Source organism: Trachurus trachurus (assembly GCF_905171665.1).
Source record: "Trachurus trachurus genome assembly, chromosome: 6".
Taxonomy (NCBI): Eukaryota; Metazoa; Chordata; class Actinopteri; order Carangiformes; family Carangidae; genus Trachurus; species Trachurus trachurus.
The window spans coordinates 21,802,936-21,822,374 of NC_139897.1; the positions used below are offsets into that span (position 1 = coordinate 21,802,936).

A 19,439-nucleotide genomic window follows, 5' to 3' on the forward strand; every position below is an offset into this window, starting at 1 on the left:
TGGTTTTACTATCTGTGTTGACTAATTCGGTAGTTTTATGGTTATGCATTGATACACAATGCTTAACAATTTAGTTAATACTACCATCTATTTCTGCTATGTCAAAGCCTCAAATAGAAAGTCTAACTACGAGTAACACATGCAGTTGCGTGTCTACACTTCCTCATCACATAGACTTCACTTTGAGATGTCATCCATGTAATGTCTCTTCACAGCACTATAATATTTTAATCATGTTAAATTACAGATTATATGAAGTTAAAGATTCACAAAATACATTCACAAAGGCTACCTGGTACTCTCTTTACTGTGCTTAGTTGACTCTCACATACGGATATATTGAAAAAAAAAGTTTTGGGTTGTGGAGGATTAATTCATTTTAGCACTTCAATTGGCAAACAAGGCTGATCCTGCTACTCTGTATCTGCTTCTCTATGTAAATCCACAAACTGTGTATGTGAATGCAGCTGTAATGCAAAAGGGTTGGAGTGTCAAGTGCATGTTGTACCAATGCGTGGCCGTTTAATGAGCTGCTGTTCTGACGGTGGCGAAGACGGCTCCTCAATTGTTACACTGGGACTGGAAATTCCACAACTATCTATAATGCAGAAGAAGACACACACAGCATATGAAAAACAGAAAAATATTATAAAATTAAAAAATAGACTAATTCCATCAACTACACTGCAAGAGTTTTTTTGTTTCTATATCACCAGAGATAAAAAAAAAAAAGAAAAAAAGAAAAAGAAAAAAGAAACTATCGGAAATAATCACATCACATGATCACATGATCACATGATTTACTGAGCATCTTTGATGCGTCTCTCCACAGTTGCCTTTCGTTTTCACTTTTGCACTAAAGTCTGCCAGTAAGCCTCGAGGATATGGTTAAAAGGAGTGGATTAATCATAATTCTGTTTAATTTTGACATTGCAGAGGATGACACACAAATGTACTGATGAATATCAAATTACATCATCTACCAGATGAGCCGCACTTCATTTTGAAAGCTCCTCCTGGTGTGCTCAATATGCAAATACACAACAGCAGCACAGTCAACAACGTGTCTGTGAGTGTGAGTGTGTTGGCCTTTTGTCCATCGTGGAATTAGGACTGTTAATTAAGTTAACAGTATGTTTTGTTACTGCTAAAAAGTAACTTGTGGCACAAAACTGTGGCTGCATTGTTGGGCTGCACTTCTAGCCACAACACATAGGGTGCTGTAATCTGAGGTACTTTCCAGCGATCACATTAAACAGAAAGAAAGAAAAAACACTTTGATATCAACCAATTGAGAGGCGTGCAGCAACAGTTTCTATCAGTGATTCATTTATAATTACCCTTAACAACAAATAAGCCTACCATTTCTTTTACACACTCTCTTTAAACACACACAGCTATTTTTCTCATAATCCCCAAGATACATGTATGTGTATGACACTACTGGTTTTAATGACTAAAGAGCTTGCTTTAGCTTGTAGCTCGTACCACAGACTGATGCTCTCACACAGCAAATGGTGCAGACTCTGTATGCTCTTTCAGCCAGGGATGTGCCAACATTTTATTTTCATACTCACTGTTCGCATATCCAGCCACTGACATAAGCCTCGACTCCAGGCGCATGGGCATATTCTCACACAACATACACAGGCTTTGGAGGAAGCTCTGGCAATCTGCAGCACGGGCCACCTTGAAGTGCTCCAGCATGGGTCTGATGAGCTGCATTACTGCAGGTGAAGTGTTAATAGGGTCCTGATGTGCAGTGTTGTGCCTGACCCCACTGGGCATCATTTTCCACAGCTCCATTATAATTGCAGGTGACTGACTTCTAAGGACGTGGAACAGTTCTGAAGACTCCTGAGCCAAGACCGAGTTCACATTTTCGTCTCCAGGGTCAACCTCCTCATCCATGGTCAGACTCCATCAGCTGATAGGCTACACAAACAAGAGAAGTTGAGGACCAGCACAACATGTTGTTGTCATACATTCACACACAAGAGGCTTCAGCAAAGGAATAAAAAGTAAAACCTGGGCTTTTTATTGTTCCTACAAGTCAGAAAATGTAAATGTACGCACTTTACATGCTCAAACTTCAGAGGGCCATTACTAATGACCACCGACATCATCATCAACACACTGGAAGTCACTTTTTGCAACAACAAAAAATGTTTTAGATGTATCAGAGCAGTTCCCTTCATTTATAGTAGACACTAAGCTGAATCTTCATTTATAGCCAGGCAGCAAGTTGACGCATGCTGTCTTCGAGTCAGACTTTATTCAACTAACTAAAGCAGAGAGCTTTATATATAGAAGGATGCTGCCTAGTTTTGCCTCATTTATGCATTTTCAGTCAGTTTGACGCATGTATTCTCTGAGAGCCTGTGCTTGACCACAAACAAAGGGTGTGTGCGTGTATGTGCGCAGTATAGTGTTTGATGCGCACTTTGTTAACAAGTGCACGCGGGATTAATTTCATTTATGTTTTAGATGGTCAGTAAACTCCAAATGTGTGCATGATACATGTTTTGGAATCAGAAAGCACCACGAGGGCAGAAAGTGCGCCTTTTCTCCCCACACACCTCCGCTTGTCCCAAACTGTAGCCTACTGTACCAGAACCGAGGTCATTTAAGGTAACGACACCAGCCGCGCGTTGTCATCTCGCTTTTTAACCCCTCCACGTTAGGGTAAACTAAACAATGCGGTTCTGTTCGTGTAGAGGCAGGTAACAATGAGAGAAATAAAAATTAAATACACACTCACCAACAACTGATGTCGCAGACTGCATCTCTCTGCAGCCAGGTTAGATATTTATTTTAAAACGAAACTGAGGGAGGACTAGGAGGGAGACTTTTGGTTTCGTTTTTGACTTGGGCGCAGTTTAGGCTGGCACTGGCGGTCCTGACCGACCGCACTGAGACTGCCTGGTGAAATTGATTGATTATGACAACATTTTGTTGTATAAATTGTATTTTGGCTACACATTCAATCAACAAGACACGACTTTGTGGCATTCCCTTAAGTGATGAGCTCAGCGCGATTGTGTTGACATGACACAAGCGCACCCTCCTGTCGAGCTGCAATTACCAGGGTTCCTGTTGCAAACACAGCAAACAGAGGAGCCTGGCTCAGACTGGTTCCTGCTGCATGACAGTCGTCAGGGAGGCAGGTGGCCAGACAGTGAAAGTGAGTGTGAGGCACATTCCGAGTCTCATTTAGTTATAACTCAATTCTGTAATCTGTTTCAAATCATGTAGCCTAACTGGAGTTTCAAAAAGCCAGCTGTGATAAAAAGAAAAAAGAAACATCTCTTTTTTAGAGAGAGCAAGCAGGCAGCAGTGGCTGCTGGCCTGTCATGTGCAGGGGCCCCGGTCCACTCAAGATCTTCTGCAGGGTCTTTAGTGATAACTGACATTTTGTATACTACAGTAGCTTTTTGTGGTCTGAGATTTTGAGAAAGGATGACCAGCTCTTATTATGATCCGGATTCACAATAATCCAGAAAAAAAAACTCTTATAAGGAATGGTCAATACCAAATAATTAAATTTCACGAAGATGTATCCTTGATCCTTGTTCCCTCAGAAACATACTTTTGCTTCACCACACTGATGTTTACAGCTGATCTTGATAACTCAGGGACACAGAACAAACAACCTGTCTTGTCTGTCTAGCCTACTCATTCCCTCTCTACGCGTGGTGGACTGCAGTCCCTTTTATACAGTAGCCTACCCACCTAGACATCAATAGTTCATACCATAAGTGGACAAGGTGTTTCTATACTGTGCTGTTTCACTTTGGTTACTTGCTGACTGGCTTTTTACAAAAGCTCCTGCAAATGCCTTACACCTCAAAACTCACACCCCACCACCCGACTTCTGACCACTTCCCTCTTCATTCTTAGTATCCTGACACATATCTTATTACATAGGACACGTGTAATAAGATAAATGCCACACACCAAATGTTAGGTGAGCCTACAAGACAACACATAAAGGAACAAATTTGATTAAGTGATTAAAATGGGTTTGCACTCAAACCCAGACAGGTGGTTGACTGTGGATATACTCTTCTGTGCTGTGGCAGCTTTAGATATAGGCGACAAGGGCGACATCTTATCAGGGTGTGCTATGGATGCTTGCAAAAAAAGTTGTTACACTTGTGTGATCGATTTCTATCTCCCATTTGCACATCATGTCAAAGACGTCGTGTCACCGTGTCAGAGCGGCCCCCCTCTCTAGTCTATACGTATTTCTGCTGAGACGGTCTCTTCTCTCACTCTGTCACTCTCTGAGGTGATGATGGGGATGGGGGGCCCACTTCTATCTCTGTACAGTACTAATGTGATTAGTAAAATCAGTCACACCAGAAAACAATTTATTCACGTTATGGTGAATACACGGGTTGTGTGAAATTATGTCTTTCAGTAATAGAGATATAGCAAAATCATGCTTGTGGTACAAAACATGATGTTACTATTTAAGACAATTATTTGTTCTTCTCTCACTTAACATATTCTGTAGATTATTGTAATCTGAACTAGCTACATAGACACCAATCTACATCATATTTTCAATCATTTCAGTAAAACTGCGCATCAGTATACCACTCTTTGCTCCACCCAGGTGAGAAAATGCAGTATCATAACAACATGGCCCTATTGGCACTCACAGTACATATCCTATGAATAAAAGCAATCATCTGTAAAAATGTTGTAATCAATATACAGTAAACTGACCCAGGACTAGACTTGTGCCCTCCCACTATTAGATGACTTGCAGGCTTCTTTGACTTCCACACTCTCACTTTTAACACTACTCAAATGACATGATGGAGTATGACAGAGGTCCACCCCTAACAAATGTAGCCCAAAAAGGGTGAGCATGTGCTCCTCTCTGCACCCCAGGTTAGATGACAAGTGGCTCACTCTAAACACTAAATCAAACCCACTGTATACTGATACTTAGACTCAATTTCCGCAGAGATTTATATTCTAGGAAAGTGGCATTTCTGTAAATTGTACATTTCTTCAAACAGGAAAGAACGTTGGAATAAAAAGAATTGATGAAGATAAATGAATTAAAAATTGGTAATAAAAAATAATAATAATTGCAATCCATAAAACTAACCATGAATAATACATTGCATAGTAAGTCAACCAGGCAAACCATCATTTTCATGTGCACAGTAAGCAACACCATAATAATTAAATTCAATTAGGATTTTTCCACAAAGAAAAACTGAGCTTTGATGGAATGTAGAAAGCCTGGTTTACTCATTCCTTTAGCTTGAAAAATTAAATGTATCATCATGGCAAAAAATATAACAACCAACCCACTCTGGCTATAGTCTGTATTCAGAGAAAAATATCTGCTCCACATTACCGACCTCAACCCAAGTCAGTTTATTTGGGTGCAAGAATTGATTAAATAATTTCAAACAACAAATTTGCATTCCTAACATTAACTTAAATTATCACAACATCAAGTAAAGAACATTCTACTTTAAAAGCTTTCTGAGATTTCATTACAATTGGAAAGTGCGCAAATTTTTTTTTCCTCAGTTTTAATCTCAGTTTTCATTTAAAAAAAAATCCATATCAATAAAATAAGAAGATGCTACTGGAAATATAATGCAATTGTAGAATTTATATCGAAGGTGTTAATACCTGAAGATGTGTTTAATTTTTATCTGAAACCATTAATCCATTAACTGTCTATAAGTACAAATATATGTATTTGAGTGTTTCAACCACTTTTGAAAAGGATTATCCTGAAGTTAGTGCCAGCTAAATTCTATAAATGCTTAAAGACTCCTGTGTCGTGCTCACCATATTTGTCATGGTGCCTGCTTTGGTCATTGCTTTGTAAGCAAACCAGACTGAATATAAGGAGTCTGCGAGGGGCCTTAGAGTGTGTGGTGGAAGACCGGTGAAGCTTCAGTCTGTGGTGAGACCTCCTACTCTTTACTACTGGACCTTTTACATTTTATGAATCAGTTTGCAGAAGTTAAAAAGTAAAAGTAAGCACAGCATGTATGTTATTGTCCAGGGCATATTTTCCTTTCCTCTAAAAAAGATTTTTATTTTCAATTACTTTCTTTTTTTTTCTTGTATCTTTAAAATATTATATGTGAGTTTAAGAAGAAATGTAACTAAGGTATTAATGTTTGGGGGCTGCCTGTAATTGACTAACACATTATGTTTTTCAACAGGATTCTGCAATATAATATTCTTTTCACAAAGAGAAGCGTAAGGTATGTACATCTTTTACCATTGGTTACTATTCAAATATGCAAAGGGGCCCAAGATGTTTAAGTGAGTTTAGCAGTGGCCCCAGGTGTTGTTAATACTCAACTCAGCTTTATTTACTATGGATCAATCTCTGCATTGGATGTGCTATATATAGCACATCCAATGCAGAGATTGATCCATAGTGCTTTACAGCAAAACAAAGAATACAAAACAGCAACAAAAGAAATAAATGTAAAAGAAAGATAAATTATATAGAATTATAAGAAACCAGGCACTGTTAAAATCAGGGCAATTAAAAGCTAGGGAGTAAAAGTGAGTTTTGAGGTTAAATACAATACAATTTGCACATATATGCATAATGGCTAGGTGTGAAAACCTACTGAAATAATGTAAGGTCATTATTTGATGAGGCGGGTTAAGTAACATATCACACACTAGGCAACTGCTCAATCACATGGAAAGTAAAAAAAGATTGCTGTTGTTTTACTTGCTAAACAGACAGAAGCCGCCACCATGAGTACGGACGCAGAGATGGCCATTTATGGCAAAGCTGCCATTTACCTCCGTAAGCCAGAGAAGGAGAGAATCGAGGCTCAAACCAAACCTTTTGATGCCAAGGCTGCCTGCTACGTGGTTGATGCCAAAGAGCTGTACCTGAAGGGAACAATCCTCAAGAAAGATGGTGGCAAAGTCACCGTCAAAGTCCTGGACACTCAGGAGGTTTGTAGCATAAATTCAGAGTCATATATGAGTTAAATGTGATCAGCTCTCATTGTAACCAAATTCCTGTTCCTGTTGCAGGAGAAGGTATTTAAAGAGGAAGACGTCTCTCAAATGAACCCTCCCAAGTACGACAAAATTGAGGATATGGCCATGATGACCTATCTCAATGAAGCCTCTGTCCTGTATAACCTCAAAGAGCGTTATGCAGCATGGATGATCTACGTAAGACAATCTTCCAGATGATACACACAATACTGAAAATGATTATACTTGTAGGAAACATGGAGTTAACTGTATTACCTCTATGATCTCTTTCAGACCTACTCTGGTTTGTTCTGTGCCACCGTGAACCCCTACAAGATGCTCCCAGTGTACGATCCTGCAGTTGTGAGTGCCTACAGAGGCAAGAAGCGTATGGAGGCTCCACCCCACATCTTCTCTGTCTCTGACAATGCTTACCAGAACATGCTTACTGGTACGTCCTCAACAATATAACATTTGTTATGTATGAGGTTTATGTTGTAGAAATAAGTGCTTCATTTCTTTATTTTGTGACTTAACAGACAGGGAGAACCAGTCTGTCTTGATCACGTAAGTTTCATTTTTGTTGACGTTTTTCCAAGATAATCAAATAGCTTGATCAAACTCTTACAAGTCTTTGTTTATACCTAGTGGAGAATCTGGTGCTGGAAAGACTGTCAACACCAAGCGTGTCATCCAGTACTTTGCCACAATCTCAGTTGGTGGTGGTGAAAAGAAGAAGGAGAGCAAAATCCAGGTATGTCACAATGACTCTGAATGTGTATTCAGTACATATAGTATCTCCACAAGAAAAAACACATTTTGATATGATTTTGTCACTTGGATAATAGGGCTCACTGGAGGATCAGATTATTGCAGCCAATCCTCTGCTGGAGGCCTATGGTAATGCCAAAACTGTGAGGAATGACAACTCTTCCCGTTTCGTAAGTATGGAGAGATGTCAGCAAGAGAAAATTCCTCTTACACATTGCCAATACTGAGAGATTTTAACAACTGCTTTGTTCCAAACAGGGTAAATTCATCAGAATCCATTTCGGCACAACTGGCAAACTGGCTAGTGCTGATATTGAGACATGTAAGTAATAATAGACGTGAAAAAAGTGTGTGTGTGTGTGTGGGGGGGAGTAATAAACCTCATAGTAAATACAAATGATTGGAGTTGAGAATTGTCCAGTGATTTAAGACCCACCCATTTGCAGATCTGCTGGAGAAGTCTAGAGTGTCATTCCAGCTCCCTGATGAGAGAGGCTACCACATCTTCTACCAGATGATGACCAACCACTTGCCTGGGCTGATTGGTAAGCAGATTAAGCTGCTGTACAGTGTTAAATGTACTTAGAAATTTCACTGAAAAACACTCTATTGAAACTTAACCCATTTTTTCACCTGCAGAGGCGTCACTCATCTCAACAAACCCCTACGACTTCCCCATGTGCAGTCAGGGTCAGATCACTGTGGCCAGTATTGATGACAAAGTTGAGCTGGAAGCTACTGATGTTAGTGATATTCATTGTTAAAATCTTTACAATAATTTTCATGTTAATGATCAATATGGCTTTCTGAATGTGTTTTGTGAAGTGATTATATATTCTGATGACACTTTTTGTGAGCACAGAATGCCATTGATATTCTGGGCTTCAGTGGTGAGGAGAAGATGAGCATCTACAAAATGACCGGTGCTGTGCTCCACCATGGTAACATGAAGTTCAAGCAGAAGCAGCGTGAGGAGCAGGCTGAGCCCGATGGCACAGAGGGTGAGTATTTATGATCATTCATGAATATTTGGGTCCAACAACAACAGAGATTCTGGTCTGTCATTCATGTCTATTATTAGAGGTCAATGTGATGTAAGTGTTAACTGTAAATCACTGAACTGTTTTCAGATGCTGACAAGGTTGCTTACCTGTTGGGTCTGAACTCTGCTGACATGCTGAAGGCTCTGTGCTATCCCAGAGTGAAGGTCGGAAATGAGTTTGTCACCAAGGGACAGACTGTGCCTCAGGTAAATATGAAGTATACTTTTCCTATCAAAACAAACATACTGTTATACTGATTCAAGGGAATCAGTATAACATCAAGTCCATGAAAGATCAAGAAATGCAATGCAGTTTAGCCATATTTTTAATGAGTTTTATACATGAAATGCGAAATGCTTTGACTTGAGCAGTATTACCCCTAAAGTCATTTTTATGTTGTATTTAGGTGAATAACTCAGTGCCTGCCCTGGCCAAGTCTATCTATGAGAGGATGTTCTTGTGGATGGTCATCCGTATCAACCAGATGCTGGACACCAAGCAGCAAAGGAATTACTTCATTGGTGTGCTGGATATTGCTGGCTTTGAAATCTTTGATGTGAGTTTCAATGATTACATTTTAGCCAACGATACTTTTCATGACAGAATCCTTCTTTTTGCCTGTAAAGGATTAGGCTGACTATTTCTCCTCTAACAGTACAACAGCATGGAGCAGCTGTGCATCAACTTCACCAATGAGAAACTGCAACAGTTCTTCAACCATCACATGTTCGTCCTGGAGCAAGAGGAATACAAGAAGGAGGGTATTATCTGGGAGTTCATTGACTTCGGTATGGACTTGGCTGCCTGCATTGAGCTGATTGAGAAGGTACAGTTGAATTTTGTGATTCTATTCAAAGAGATTATCCTGAATATTTAACGACAGTATCAGTTCATGGTGTATCTCTTTCTGCTTTCTTCAAGCCAATGGGCATCTTCTCCATCCTTGAAGAGGAGTGCATGTTCCCCAAGGCCACTGACTCATCCTTCAAGAATAAGCTGTATGACCAGCATCTTGGCAAAAACAGAGCCTTTGAGAAGCCAAAACCATCCAAGGGCAAGGCTGAGGCCCACTTCTCCCTGGTGCATTATGCTGGTACTGTGGACTACAATATCGCTGGCTGGCTGGACAAGAACAAGGACCCACTGAACGAGTCTGTCATCCAGCTGTACCAGAAGTCCCCTGTTAAACTGTTGGCATCCCTGTATCCCCCTGTTGTTGAGGGTATGTATTCATTCAGTGCATTATAATTCTTTATTATTTTAAGACTGGATATGTATTCATGTGCTGTTAACCAAAACACAGAAACCGGCGGTAGCAAGAAGGGAGGCAAGAAGAAGGGTGGCTCTATGCAGACTGTGTCTTCACAGTTCAGGGTAAAGTTTGACATCTACATTAAATCTTATTTGGTACTTAAATTCAAAATGTGTTCATTTTTGTAATAACGGTTTGCCATTTTCCATCTATAGGAGAACTTGGGCAAGCTGATGACTAACTTGAGGAGCACCCATCCCCACTTTGTGCGTTGTCTGATTCCCAATGAGTCCAAGACTCCAGGTACAAAAACACAATATCATTTGTGTCTGGGTGTGTTTGTTTTGTTTGGGGATGATGTTCCAAGACTTCCAAACAATAACTTTAATTTAAATTCATTCACCGTACTAATGGCCAAATCTCTTTTACACAGGTCTGATGGAGAACTTCCTGGTCATCCACCAGCTCAGGTGTAACGGTGTGCTGGAGGGTATCAGAATCTGCAGGAAAGGTTTCCCCAGCAGAATCCAATATGGTGACTTCAAGCAGAGGTATCAATATATAGTTAATTAATATAGTTTAATAATTTAGTTTTGTTTAAGACAAGGTAAAGCAAATGCACACACTGACCATTAAATCTCTCACAATAGATACAAGGTACTGAATGCCAGTGTCATCCCTGAGGGCCAGTTCATTGACAACAAGAAGGCATCAGAGAAGCTGCTTGGATCAATTGATGTTAATCACGATGAGTACAGATTTGGACACACCAAGGTAAGCAACAACAGCAACAAAAAAAAGGTAGAGGCAGTTAACATTTACTAATTTATACTCTTTACTTAATCAGGAGGCCTGACACTCAAAGGCTTTCTATCCTGTAATGTGTTTTTTTCTGATGCTTCTGAAAAACCTAAGAAAGATTTTACTCCAACACCTACTTCAAATTTAACACAATTTTCACCAACCAATTTACAAAAAGGAAAGTCCAGTAATTTTGTGATTATATTTCATGTTTGACAGAATCATGGCACTTTGTAGAAACATTACATTGGAATCTAATTTGAAAATTCTAGGACACACCATCAACTTTCAAACTTTCAATTCAACTTGACTCACTATGTGACTGGATATGATTCAAAGTTTCCCCCAATAGCACAGTGACAGTCATGTACTTAGCAGCTTACAACTAGATCTAATTGTTTTGGATGGTTAACATTGTTACAGATTCTCACCCCAAGGCTGCATAATGATTAACAGTACATTAACAATTCTTTTCAGTTACATTGAAAGTATAAATAATACAGTGAGGCACACTCTCTGAGTTCTTTACAGTGTGTAGACAGATAGTCATTTTTTGTGTTCTGCTCACTCAGGTGTTCTTCAAGGCCGGTCTGCTGGGTACCCTTGAGGAGATGAGAGATGACAAACTGGCATCTCTGGTCGGCATGATTCAGGCTATGTGCCGTGGATACCTCATGAGAAAGGAGTTTGTGAAGATGACAGCACAAAGGCATGTTGGAAAGAGCTACTTCTGACACACAAATCATGGTAGGAATATTAAGATGAATTGCCTATAATAAAAAATCTCTTCTCTACAGGGATGCCATTTACACCGTCCAGTACAACATCCGCTCCTTCATGAATGTCAAGCACTGGCCATGGATGAAGGTTTACTACAAGATCAAGCCTCTGCTGAAGAGTGCTGAAACTGAGAAGGAGCTGGCTAATATGAAGGAAAACTATGATAAGATGACAACTGACCTGGCTGCTGCCCTGGCCAAGAAGAAGGAACTGGAAGAGAAGATGGTGTCTCTTGTGCAGGAGAAGAATGATCTGCAGCTCCAAGTGGCATCTGTAAGTACATGTGAAAAGATAGCTGTGATTTCTGATGTTTCTGAAACAAGATTTTGATGTGCTAACAGAATACATTCATGCAACATGATCTAGGAAGGAGAGAATCTGTCAGATGCTGAGGAGAGATGTGAGGGACTCATCAAGAGCAAGATTCAGTTGGAGGCCAAACTCAAAGAGACAACTGAGAGACTGGAAGATGAAGAGGAAATGAATGCTGAGCTTACTGCTAAGAAGAGGAAGCTGGAGGATGAATGCTCTGAGCTCAAGAAGGATATTGATGACCTGGAGCTTACCTTGGCCAAGGTGGAAAAGGAGAAACATGCCACTGAGAACAAGGTTTGTCAACATGAATATCTCCATTAGATAAAGGAAAATCAGCACAATAAACTGTTGAATAACGAAATATTTCTTGCAACCATAGGTGAAGAACCTGACAGAGGAGATGGCCTCTCAGGATGAGAGCATTGGTAAGCTGACCAAGGAGAAGAAAGCCCTCCAGGAGGCTCATCAGCAGACTCTTGACGACCTGCAGGCTGAGGAAGACAAAGTCAACACTCTGACCAAGGCCAAGACCAAGCTTGAACAGCAAGTTGATGATGTAAGTTTTTAAAGTCTATGACTTGGCAAAACAAGACCTTTCATGAACATATTAATTATTTATTGATATCAACTTGCAGCTTGAGGGTTCCCTGGAGCAAGAGAAGAAGCTGCGTATGGACCTTGAGAGAGCCAAGAGAAAGCTTGAGGGTGACCTGAAACTGGCCCAGGAATCCATCATGGATCTTGAGAATGACAAACAGCAGTCTGATGAGAAGATCAAAAAGTAAGAGATTTAATTTTCTTCTCAATCTAAAAAATAACTTCCATGTTTGTTGACACACTCAGTAGGTTGCATATACTCATACACTGCATTTTCTTATTTACACAGGAAGGACTTTGAAATCAGCCAGCTCCTCAGCAAGATCGAGGATGAGCAGTCAATGGGTGCTCAGCTCCAGAAGAAGATCAAGGAGCTTCAGGTAATGACACTGATAGAATGCATTGCATGGTTCATACCTTTGGTATGTTTTATTTTAATGTTCACTGTTCACTAAATGACAACATATTTACATTAAACAGGCTCGTATTGAGGAACTGGAGGAAGAGATTGAGGCTGAGCGCGCTGCTCGTGCCAAGGTTGAGAAGCAGAGGGCTGACCTCTCCAGGGAACTTGAGGAGATCAGTGAGAGGCTGGAGGAGGCCGGTGGTGCCACTGCTGCTCAGATTGAGATGAACAAGAAGCGTGAGGCTGAGTTCCAGAAGCTGCGTCGTGACCTGGAGGAGTCCACTCTGCAGCATGAAGCTACTGCTGCTGCTCTTCGTAAGAAGCAGGCTGACAGTGTTGCTGAGCTGGGAGAGCAGATCGACAACCTCCAGCGTGTCAAGCAGAAGCTTGAGAAGGAAAAGAGTGAATACAAGATGGAGATTGATGATCTCTCCAGCAACATGGAGGCTGTGGCCAAAGCAAAGGTAAATGATATATTAAATCGCAATTTGATAATTAGATGGTGTAATAACTGAGAGATTCATGAATTAAACTGTTTCTATTATTTCTCAACTCAAGGGAAATCTTGAAAAGATGTGCCGTACTCTTGAGGACCAACTTAGCGAACTGAAGACCAAGAATGATGAAAATGTCCGCCAAAACAATGACCTGAATGCACAGAAAGCACGTCTCCTGACAGAAAATGGTTTGTTTAACACACTGTTTACCTACAGTAATCTTCAGTGTAGAATGAAGCCATACTAATGTTTGATGATAATTTTCACACTAGGTGAGTTCGGCCGTCAAATTGAGGAGAAGGAGGCTCTTGTCTCCCAGCTGACCAGAGGCAAACAGGCCTTCACTCAGCAGATTGAGGAGCTGAAGAGACAGACTGAAGAGGAGGTTAAGGTAAGGACATCGAACATATGCCCTGGTTTTACTTAATGGCATTTAGACATTTGATGCATTCAAGCATACATCTCTTCCACTAGGCCAAGAATGCTCTTGCTCATGGACTGCAATCAGCTCGCCATGACTGTGACCTGCTGAGGGAACAGTTTGAGGAGGAGCAGGAGGCCAAGGCTGAGCTGCAGCGTGGAATGTCCAAGGCCAACAGTGAGGTGGCTCAGTGGAGAACTAAGTATGAAACTGATGCTATCCAGCGCACTGAGGAGCTTGAGGAGGCCAAGTGAGTACCACTCAGACAATGAAATGACAGATATTGGTATCAATAAGTATTTTTATCAAAGTAATTTCTTTGCATTTTCAAAAATAATAAGTAACACTTGACACTGCAGTAATGGTCACTGGTCTTAAGCAAAAATATCTGTAAATGATTCTATTAGATTAAAGGTTTTTAAGGACTGACAAGAAAATGTAAACATTTTTTTAAAAAGGAAAAAGCTGGCTCAGCGCCTTCAGGAGGCTGAGGAGCAGATCGAGGCTGTGAATTCCAAGTGTGCCTCTCTGGAGAAAACCAAACAGAGGCTCCAGAGTGAGGTGGAGGACCTCATGATTGATGTTGAGAGGGCTAATGGACTGGCTGCTAACCTGGACAAGAAGCAGAGGAACTTTGACAAGGTACTAATGTTAATCTTGTGTGGCCAGGTCAAATGAAAATCTAAACAATAAAAATGATTTGTTTCATGTTCGTTTTCATATTGGTACATAACTAATGAAACTATATTAATTGTGTCACTCAGGTGTTGGCTGAGTGGAAGCAAAAGTTTGAGGAGGGTCAGGCCGAGCTTGAAGGAGCTCAGAAGGAGGCTCGTTCTCTCAGCACTGAACTGTTCAAGATGAAGAACTCATATGAGGAAGCTCTGGATCAGCTGGAGACCATGAAGCGTGAAAACAAGAATCTGCAGCGTAAGTTCCTGCCTCATTGCACTGGAAACTAGGTTTACATTTTGAGGATTACTGATTATTAACCACACTTCTTTCTCTGCAGAGGAGATCTCAGATCTGACTGAACAGATTGGTGAGACTGGCAAGAGCATCCATGAGCTGGAGAAGGCCAAGAAGCAGGTGGAGTCAGAGAAGTCTGAGATCCAGACAGCTCTTGAGGAGGCTGAGGTAAATTTTTATCTGAGGAGATAAAAATCAGCATACTGTGAAAGATCTCAAGGCAAAGATGAACATTTTATTCTTTGATTTCAATAGGGAACTCTGGAACACGAAGAGTCTAAGATCCTGCGTGTCCAGCTGGAGCTCAACCAGATTAAGGGTGAGGTGGACAGGAAGCTGGCAGAAAAAGATGAGGAGATGGAGCAGATCAAGAGGAACAGCCAGAGGGTGATTGACTCCATGCAGGGTACACTGGATTCTGAGGTCAGGAGCAGGAACGATGCCCTGAGAATCAAGAAGAAGATGGAGGGAGATCTGAATGAGATGGAGATTCAGCTGAGCCATGCCAATCGCCAGGCTTCTGAGTCCCAGAAGCAGCTGAGGAATGTGCAGACACAGTTCAAGGTATTGTTGTCATAGTGCTGCTGCACAAACTACAGTATAGTGAGTGGTCCCACAAAACCTCTCAGTGGTGTTAATCTGAATATTTGAATATACTTTTGAACTAGGATGCCCAACTGCACCTTGATGATGCTGTCAGAGCCCAGGAAGACATCAAGGAACAGGCTGCCATGGTGGACCGCAGAAATGGTCTTATGGTGGCTGAAATTGAGGAACTTAGAGCTGCTCTGGAACAGACAGAGAGAGGCCGCAAGGTCGCTGAACAGGAGCTGGTGGACGCCAGTGAGCGTGTTGGACTTCTGCACTCTCAGGTGATGATCATTTCTTCAACAATTTATAAAAACAGATGAAGTTTGATAGTAAAAATATGAGGCATGTTATCACCTAAGTGACATTTCTCTTCAAATTTCTTAGAACACCAGCCTTCTGAACACCAAGAAGAAGCTTGAAACTGACCTGGTCCAGATCCAGAGTGAAGTTGACGACACCGTTCAGGAAGCAAGAAATGCAGAGGAGAAGGCAAAGAAGGCCATCACTGATGTAGGTTTAACTTTAATTTGGTCATAGTACTACTCCAGTTAAAATGTGGTTTGTATGAGACTTCTAATCCCAATTTTATATTCTCTAGGCTGCCATGATGGCTGAGGAGCTGAAGAAGGAGCAGGATACTAGCGCTCACCTGGAGAGGATGAAGAAGAACCTGGAGGTTGCTGTTAAGGACCTGCAGCACCGTCTGGATGAGGCTGAGAACCTGGCCATGAAGGGTGGCAAGAAGCAGCTCCAGAAACTCGAGTCTAGGGTACAACAGTCATGTTAATGTTTTGCCAGTTGAACAGAAGTAAAAATATATACAAAATACATTATTTTAAACATTGCATACATTTTCCTTTTTTCTGAAGGTGCGTGAGCTGGAGACAGAGGTTGAGGCTGAGCAGAGACGTGGAGCAGATGCTGTTAAGGGTGTCCGCAAGTATGAGAGGAGAGTGAAGGAACTCACCTATCAGGTAATGCTCTGATCACATTTAACACATACAGTATACATCCATCAAATATCAGTTTACTTCCCATTAAAACATTTAAACATGTAAATGAATTTTTCATATTACAGACTGAGGAGGACAAGAAAAACGTTGCCAGGCTGCAGGATCTGGTCGACAAGCTGCAGCTCAAGGTGAAGGCCTACAAGAGGCAGTCTGAGGAAGCGGTAAGGACAAAACATGTGTTAAAAAAATAAGAATTCTACAATGTCATAGTCTAATGTACAGTATATATGCTGGCCTTTTTGAATATTTAAACATTTTACATAATATTGTATTCCAGGAGGAGCAGGCCAATGTTCATCTGTCCAAGTGCAGGAAGGTCCAGCATGAGCTGGAGGAGGCTGAGGAGCGTGCTGACATTGCTGAGTCCCAGGTCAACAAGCTCAGAGTCAAGAGCCGTGACTCTGGCAAGGTAAATATAAAGTATTTTAGTAAAAGTAACCAATATCAAAAGAAAAAAAAAAATCAAACCAAAAAGTTTGATTGTCAACTAAAACGTCTCACACAAAACATGTATCTGTTTTACAGGGAAAAGAAGCAGCTGAGTAAAGCACAGTGTGTTTTACGATGTTGAATCATCTAATGTCATATCACTTATGCTGACACAATAAAGATCAAGCTATTGCTCTAATACTTCTGTCTGTCACTCGTATCTTTTTGCCTTGCATGAAAGGTTGCTACTTTGAGAGTTCTGTGCACTTTTGTATCTCTCTGAGGTTGGGGAGATAAGGGCAAATTTAAATGAGTGTCACATTAGTCACTTTATTTCTAACCTCAAAACTGAACATGTGATAGATTAATTACTTAATCTAAAACAAAATTCCACTCAGAAGTCAAACATGGACAAGACTGATTTGATTAAGTAAAGGGGTAAATTGAATATGACATTACCTCAACTGTTTCATAACAGCTGCTGGCAGACAATTACAATTTCAATAATAGTATGTTGTTTTATCAGGTGACAGTTTGAGTGTTTTTGGAAATGCAGTGCAAGTTTAACACTACTGAATGTGACATTGAAAAATAATATTGCTCAACTACCAGAGTGAGGCTGACCTTCACAGTCCAGTGATATGCATGAGCCAGAAATGGACTTGAGGCTGTGCCTGCAGAGTCAGTTAAAGTGTTCATAGCTTGACATATGAGTGTGAATACCACAGACATATCCCTTACACTTAATAAGGAGCAATATATTTCATAGTTAATTTCTTGCTCAACTATTACATCTCAATTACTTGGTTGACTAATATGTCTAGAATATTATAAGAAATAATTCATCAGTTGTCTGGGTATATATCACATTTAATAATTTGAATTAATTCATTCATTAAATATCATATTAAATAATAAAACATCAATTAAATAATAAACTTTAATTGAATTTGCAAAAATACATAAATAAATAATCACCTGGAATCATGACAGTTTATAAAACTGCATAACATTAAAATGACCTATTCTGGGTAGGGATTATCACAAATTCAGGATCTGCCTCTGCTGGTGAAACACAGGATGGATGTACAGCAACAAATGTAAAACTCATGTAACCATCAGCTGTCGACCTTACCATATTTGGTATGTGTTCTGTTTTTAACTTCTGCTTTGTCAGCAAAATGTAAGGATTCCAATTTAAGCCAGTGTGTGGTAGAGGACCTATTAACTTATGTTTGTGGTGTAAAACTCTAATGAAATACTTTAATGAATTTGACCACATTAGATATAAGAGTTCAGTTACAAAGTATGTGAATGAGATCAATGTGTTTTGATTAATCAAACATTCTTGTATCAACATTCCTACAATAACACATGTTGACATAGATGGTTTTAACTTCTGCTTTGTAAGCAAAACACATTCAATGCAAGGATTCCAATTTAAGCCTGGGAGTGTGGAAGAGGACCTATACGAACTTATGTTTGTGGTGTAAAACTCTAATGAAATACTTTAATGATTCAGACCACATGTGTATTACATATTTAAATTAATTAAACATTCTTGTATGAACATTTTTAAGACACATGGTGACATAGGTGTTTTTAACTTCTGCTATGTCAGCAAAACACATTCAAAGCAAGGATTCCAATTTAAGCCTGGGAGTGTGGTGGAGGACCTACTCACTCATGTTCATGGTGAAAAATTCTCTCTTTAATTAATTAAACATTCTTATATTAACATTCATTTCCTACAATAACACTTGGTGACACAGGTTAATGCTGAGAAAATATATAATGAATAATGACACTTATTTTTAGTCATTATGAGCTCAGTCTCATTTGAGACCCTTTGAATTCCAACTATTGCTTTGCATGTAACTTCTGTTTTTTTTTTTTTTTTTCCTGTTTCCTGTTCCTATTTCCTGTTTGGAAAAATTTAACTACACAAAGGGTAAGAGTGTCATAACACACACACATGAGTATTTACAATAATATCATTGAGAATCTGAGGGAGACTGACAGAAAATGCATGTTTAAGTAACTCGGGTGATGCTCCTGAATTCACTTAAACATTTTTTTCACTTTACAAAGACTCTATATCTTCATCAGACCTAATATGATTTCATTAACTAATTTCTCTACTAGGAACCAAAGAACCCTTTTGAAAAATAAGGAGTTTTAGTTAAGTAGACGATCAGAGTGCATCAGACTGCAGAAAACTTAGTCCATAGAAAACAACAACCGGTGCAGTCATTTGGATTCGTAACAGCATCAAATAATTCCACTGTCAATCTGAATCGCTAAAAACATATCTAAAAAGATCAAAATGTTCACAAAATTCCTCAGTGCCATACGATTAACTCTGTTGCAAAGGCAGAAAATAGACCTGAAGGTTGTGGCAAGACCTAAAGTGGGACTGAATCTTTGGACACTGGGGAGCCATTATAGACAGCTGTATAACTTTAAGTATAAATTAATGTTAAGGGAAATGTTCTTTCATCCGTAAAAGAGACAAAAAACTAAAAAGAAAAAAAAAGGCTCTTGAAAGCCTCTCAGAT

General features: G+C 39.9%; 2 protein-coding genes across 2 annotated transcripts in view; one reads left to right on the forward strand and one right to left on the reverse strand.

Annotated features, from left to right (window-relative positions):
- Nucleotides 1-2,819, reverse strand: part of LOC310987739 (protein NLRC5-like) — a 29,179-nt gene extending 26,360 nt beyond the window's left edge. Inside the window, exons 1-3 of the mRNA XM_083974151.1 lie at nucleotides 2,762-2,819; nucleotides 1,578-1,935; nucleotides 509-598 (exon numbers count right to left, since the gene is read on the reverse strand). Of these exons, the coding sequence (XP_083830277.1) occupies nucleotides 509-598; nucleotides 1,578-1,911 (424 nt within the window). The 5' untranslated portion in view covers nucleotides 1,912-1,935; nucleotides 2,762-2,819. The remainder of the gene's footprint in view (nucleotides 1-508; nucleotides 599-1,577; nucleotides 1,936-2,761) is intronic.
- A 3,928-nt stretch (nucleotides 2,820-6,747) lies between these two features.
- On the forward strand, nucleotides 6,748-17,033 carry LOC310986829 (myosin heavy chain, fast skeletal muscle-like). Its single transcript, XM_083972915.1, has 39 exons — nucleotides 6,748-6,969; nucleotides 7,051-7,194; nucleotides 7,291-7,447; nucleotides 7,536-7,563; nucleotides 7,645-7,750; nucleotides 7,845-7,937; nucleotides 8,026-8,089; nucleotides 8,214-8,312; nucleotides 8,407-8,510; nucleotides 8,630-8,768; nucleotides 8,898-9,016; nucleotides 9,217-9,366; nucleotides 9,466-9,636; nucleotides 9,732-10,032; nucleotides 10,114-10,184; nucleotides 10,278-10,365; nucleotides 10,496-10,613; nucleotides 10,713-10,836; nucleotides 11,436-11,572; nucleotides 11,661-11,916; nucleotides 12,010-12,252; nucleotides 12,338-12,514; nucleotides 12,594-12,739; nucleotides 12,845-12,935; nucleotides 13,036-13,425; nucleotides 13,520-13,646; nucleotides 13,731-13,849; nucleotides 13,933-14,129; nucleotides 14,338-14,521; nucleotides 14,644-14,809; nucleotides 14,892-15,016; nucleotides 15,104-15,412; nucleotides 15,517-15,720; nucleotides 15,824-15,949; nucleotides 16,038-16,208; nucleotides 16,309-16,413; nucleotides 16,518-16,613; nucleotides 16,730-16,861; nucleotides 16,978-17,033. The coding sequence occupies exons 1-39, from the start codon at nucleotides 6,763-6,765 to the stop codon at nucleotides 16,996-16,998; spliced, it is 5,805 nt and encodes a 1,934-aa protein (XP_083829041.1). The 5' UTR covers nucleotides 6,748-6,762; the 3' UTR covers nucleotides 16,999-17,033.
- Nucleotides 17,034-19,439: the final 2,406 nt, after the last annotated feature.

Coding starts and splice junctions, on each gene's coding strand:
- LOC310986829 (XM_083972915.1), top strand. CDS start 6,763: ATGAGTACGGACGCAGAGATGGCCATTTATGGCAAAGCTGCCATTTAC. Junction 16,209..16,308: donor TCCAGAAACTCGAGTCTAGG/GTACAACAGTCA, acceptor TTTTTTCTGAAG/GTGCGTGAGCTGGAGACAGA. Junction 16,614..16,729: donor AGAGGCAGTCTGAGGAAGCG/GTAAGGACAAAA, acceptor ATTGTATTCCAG/GAGGAGCAGGCCAATGTTCA.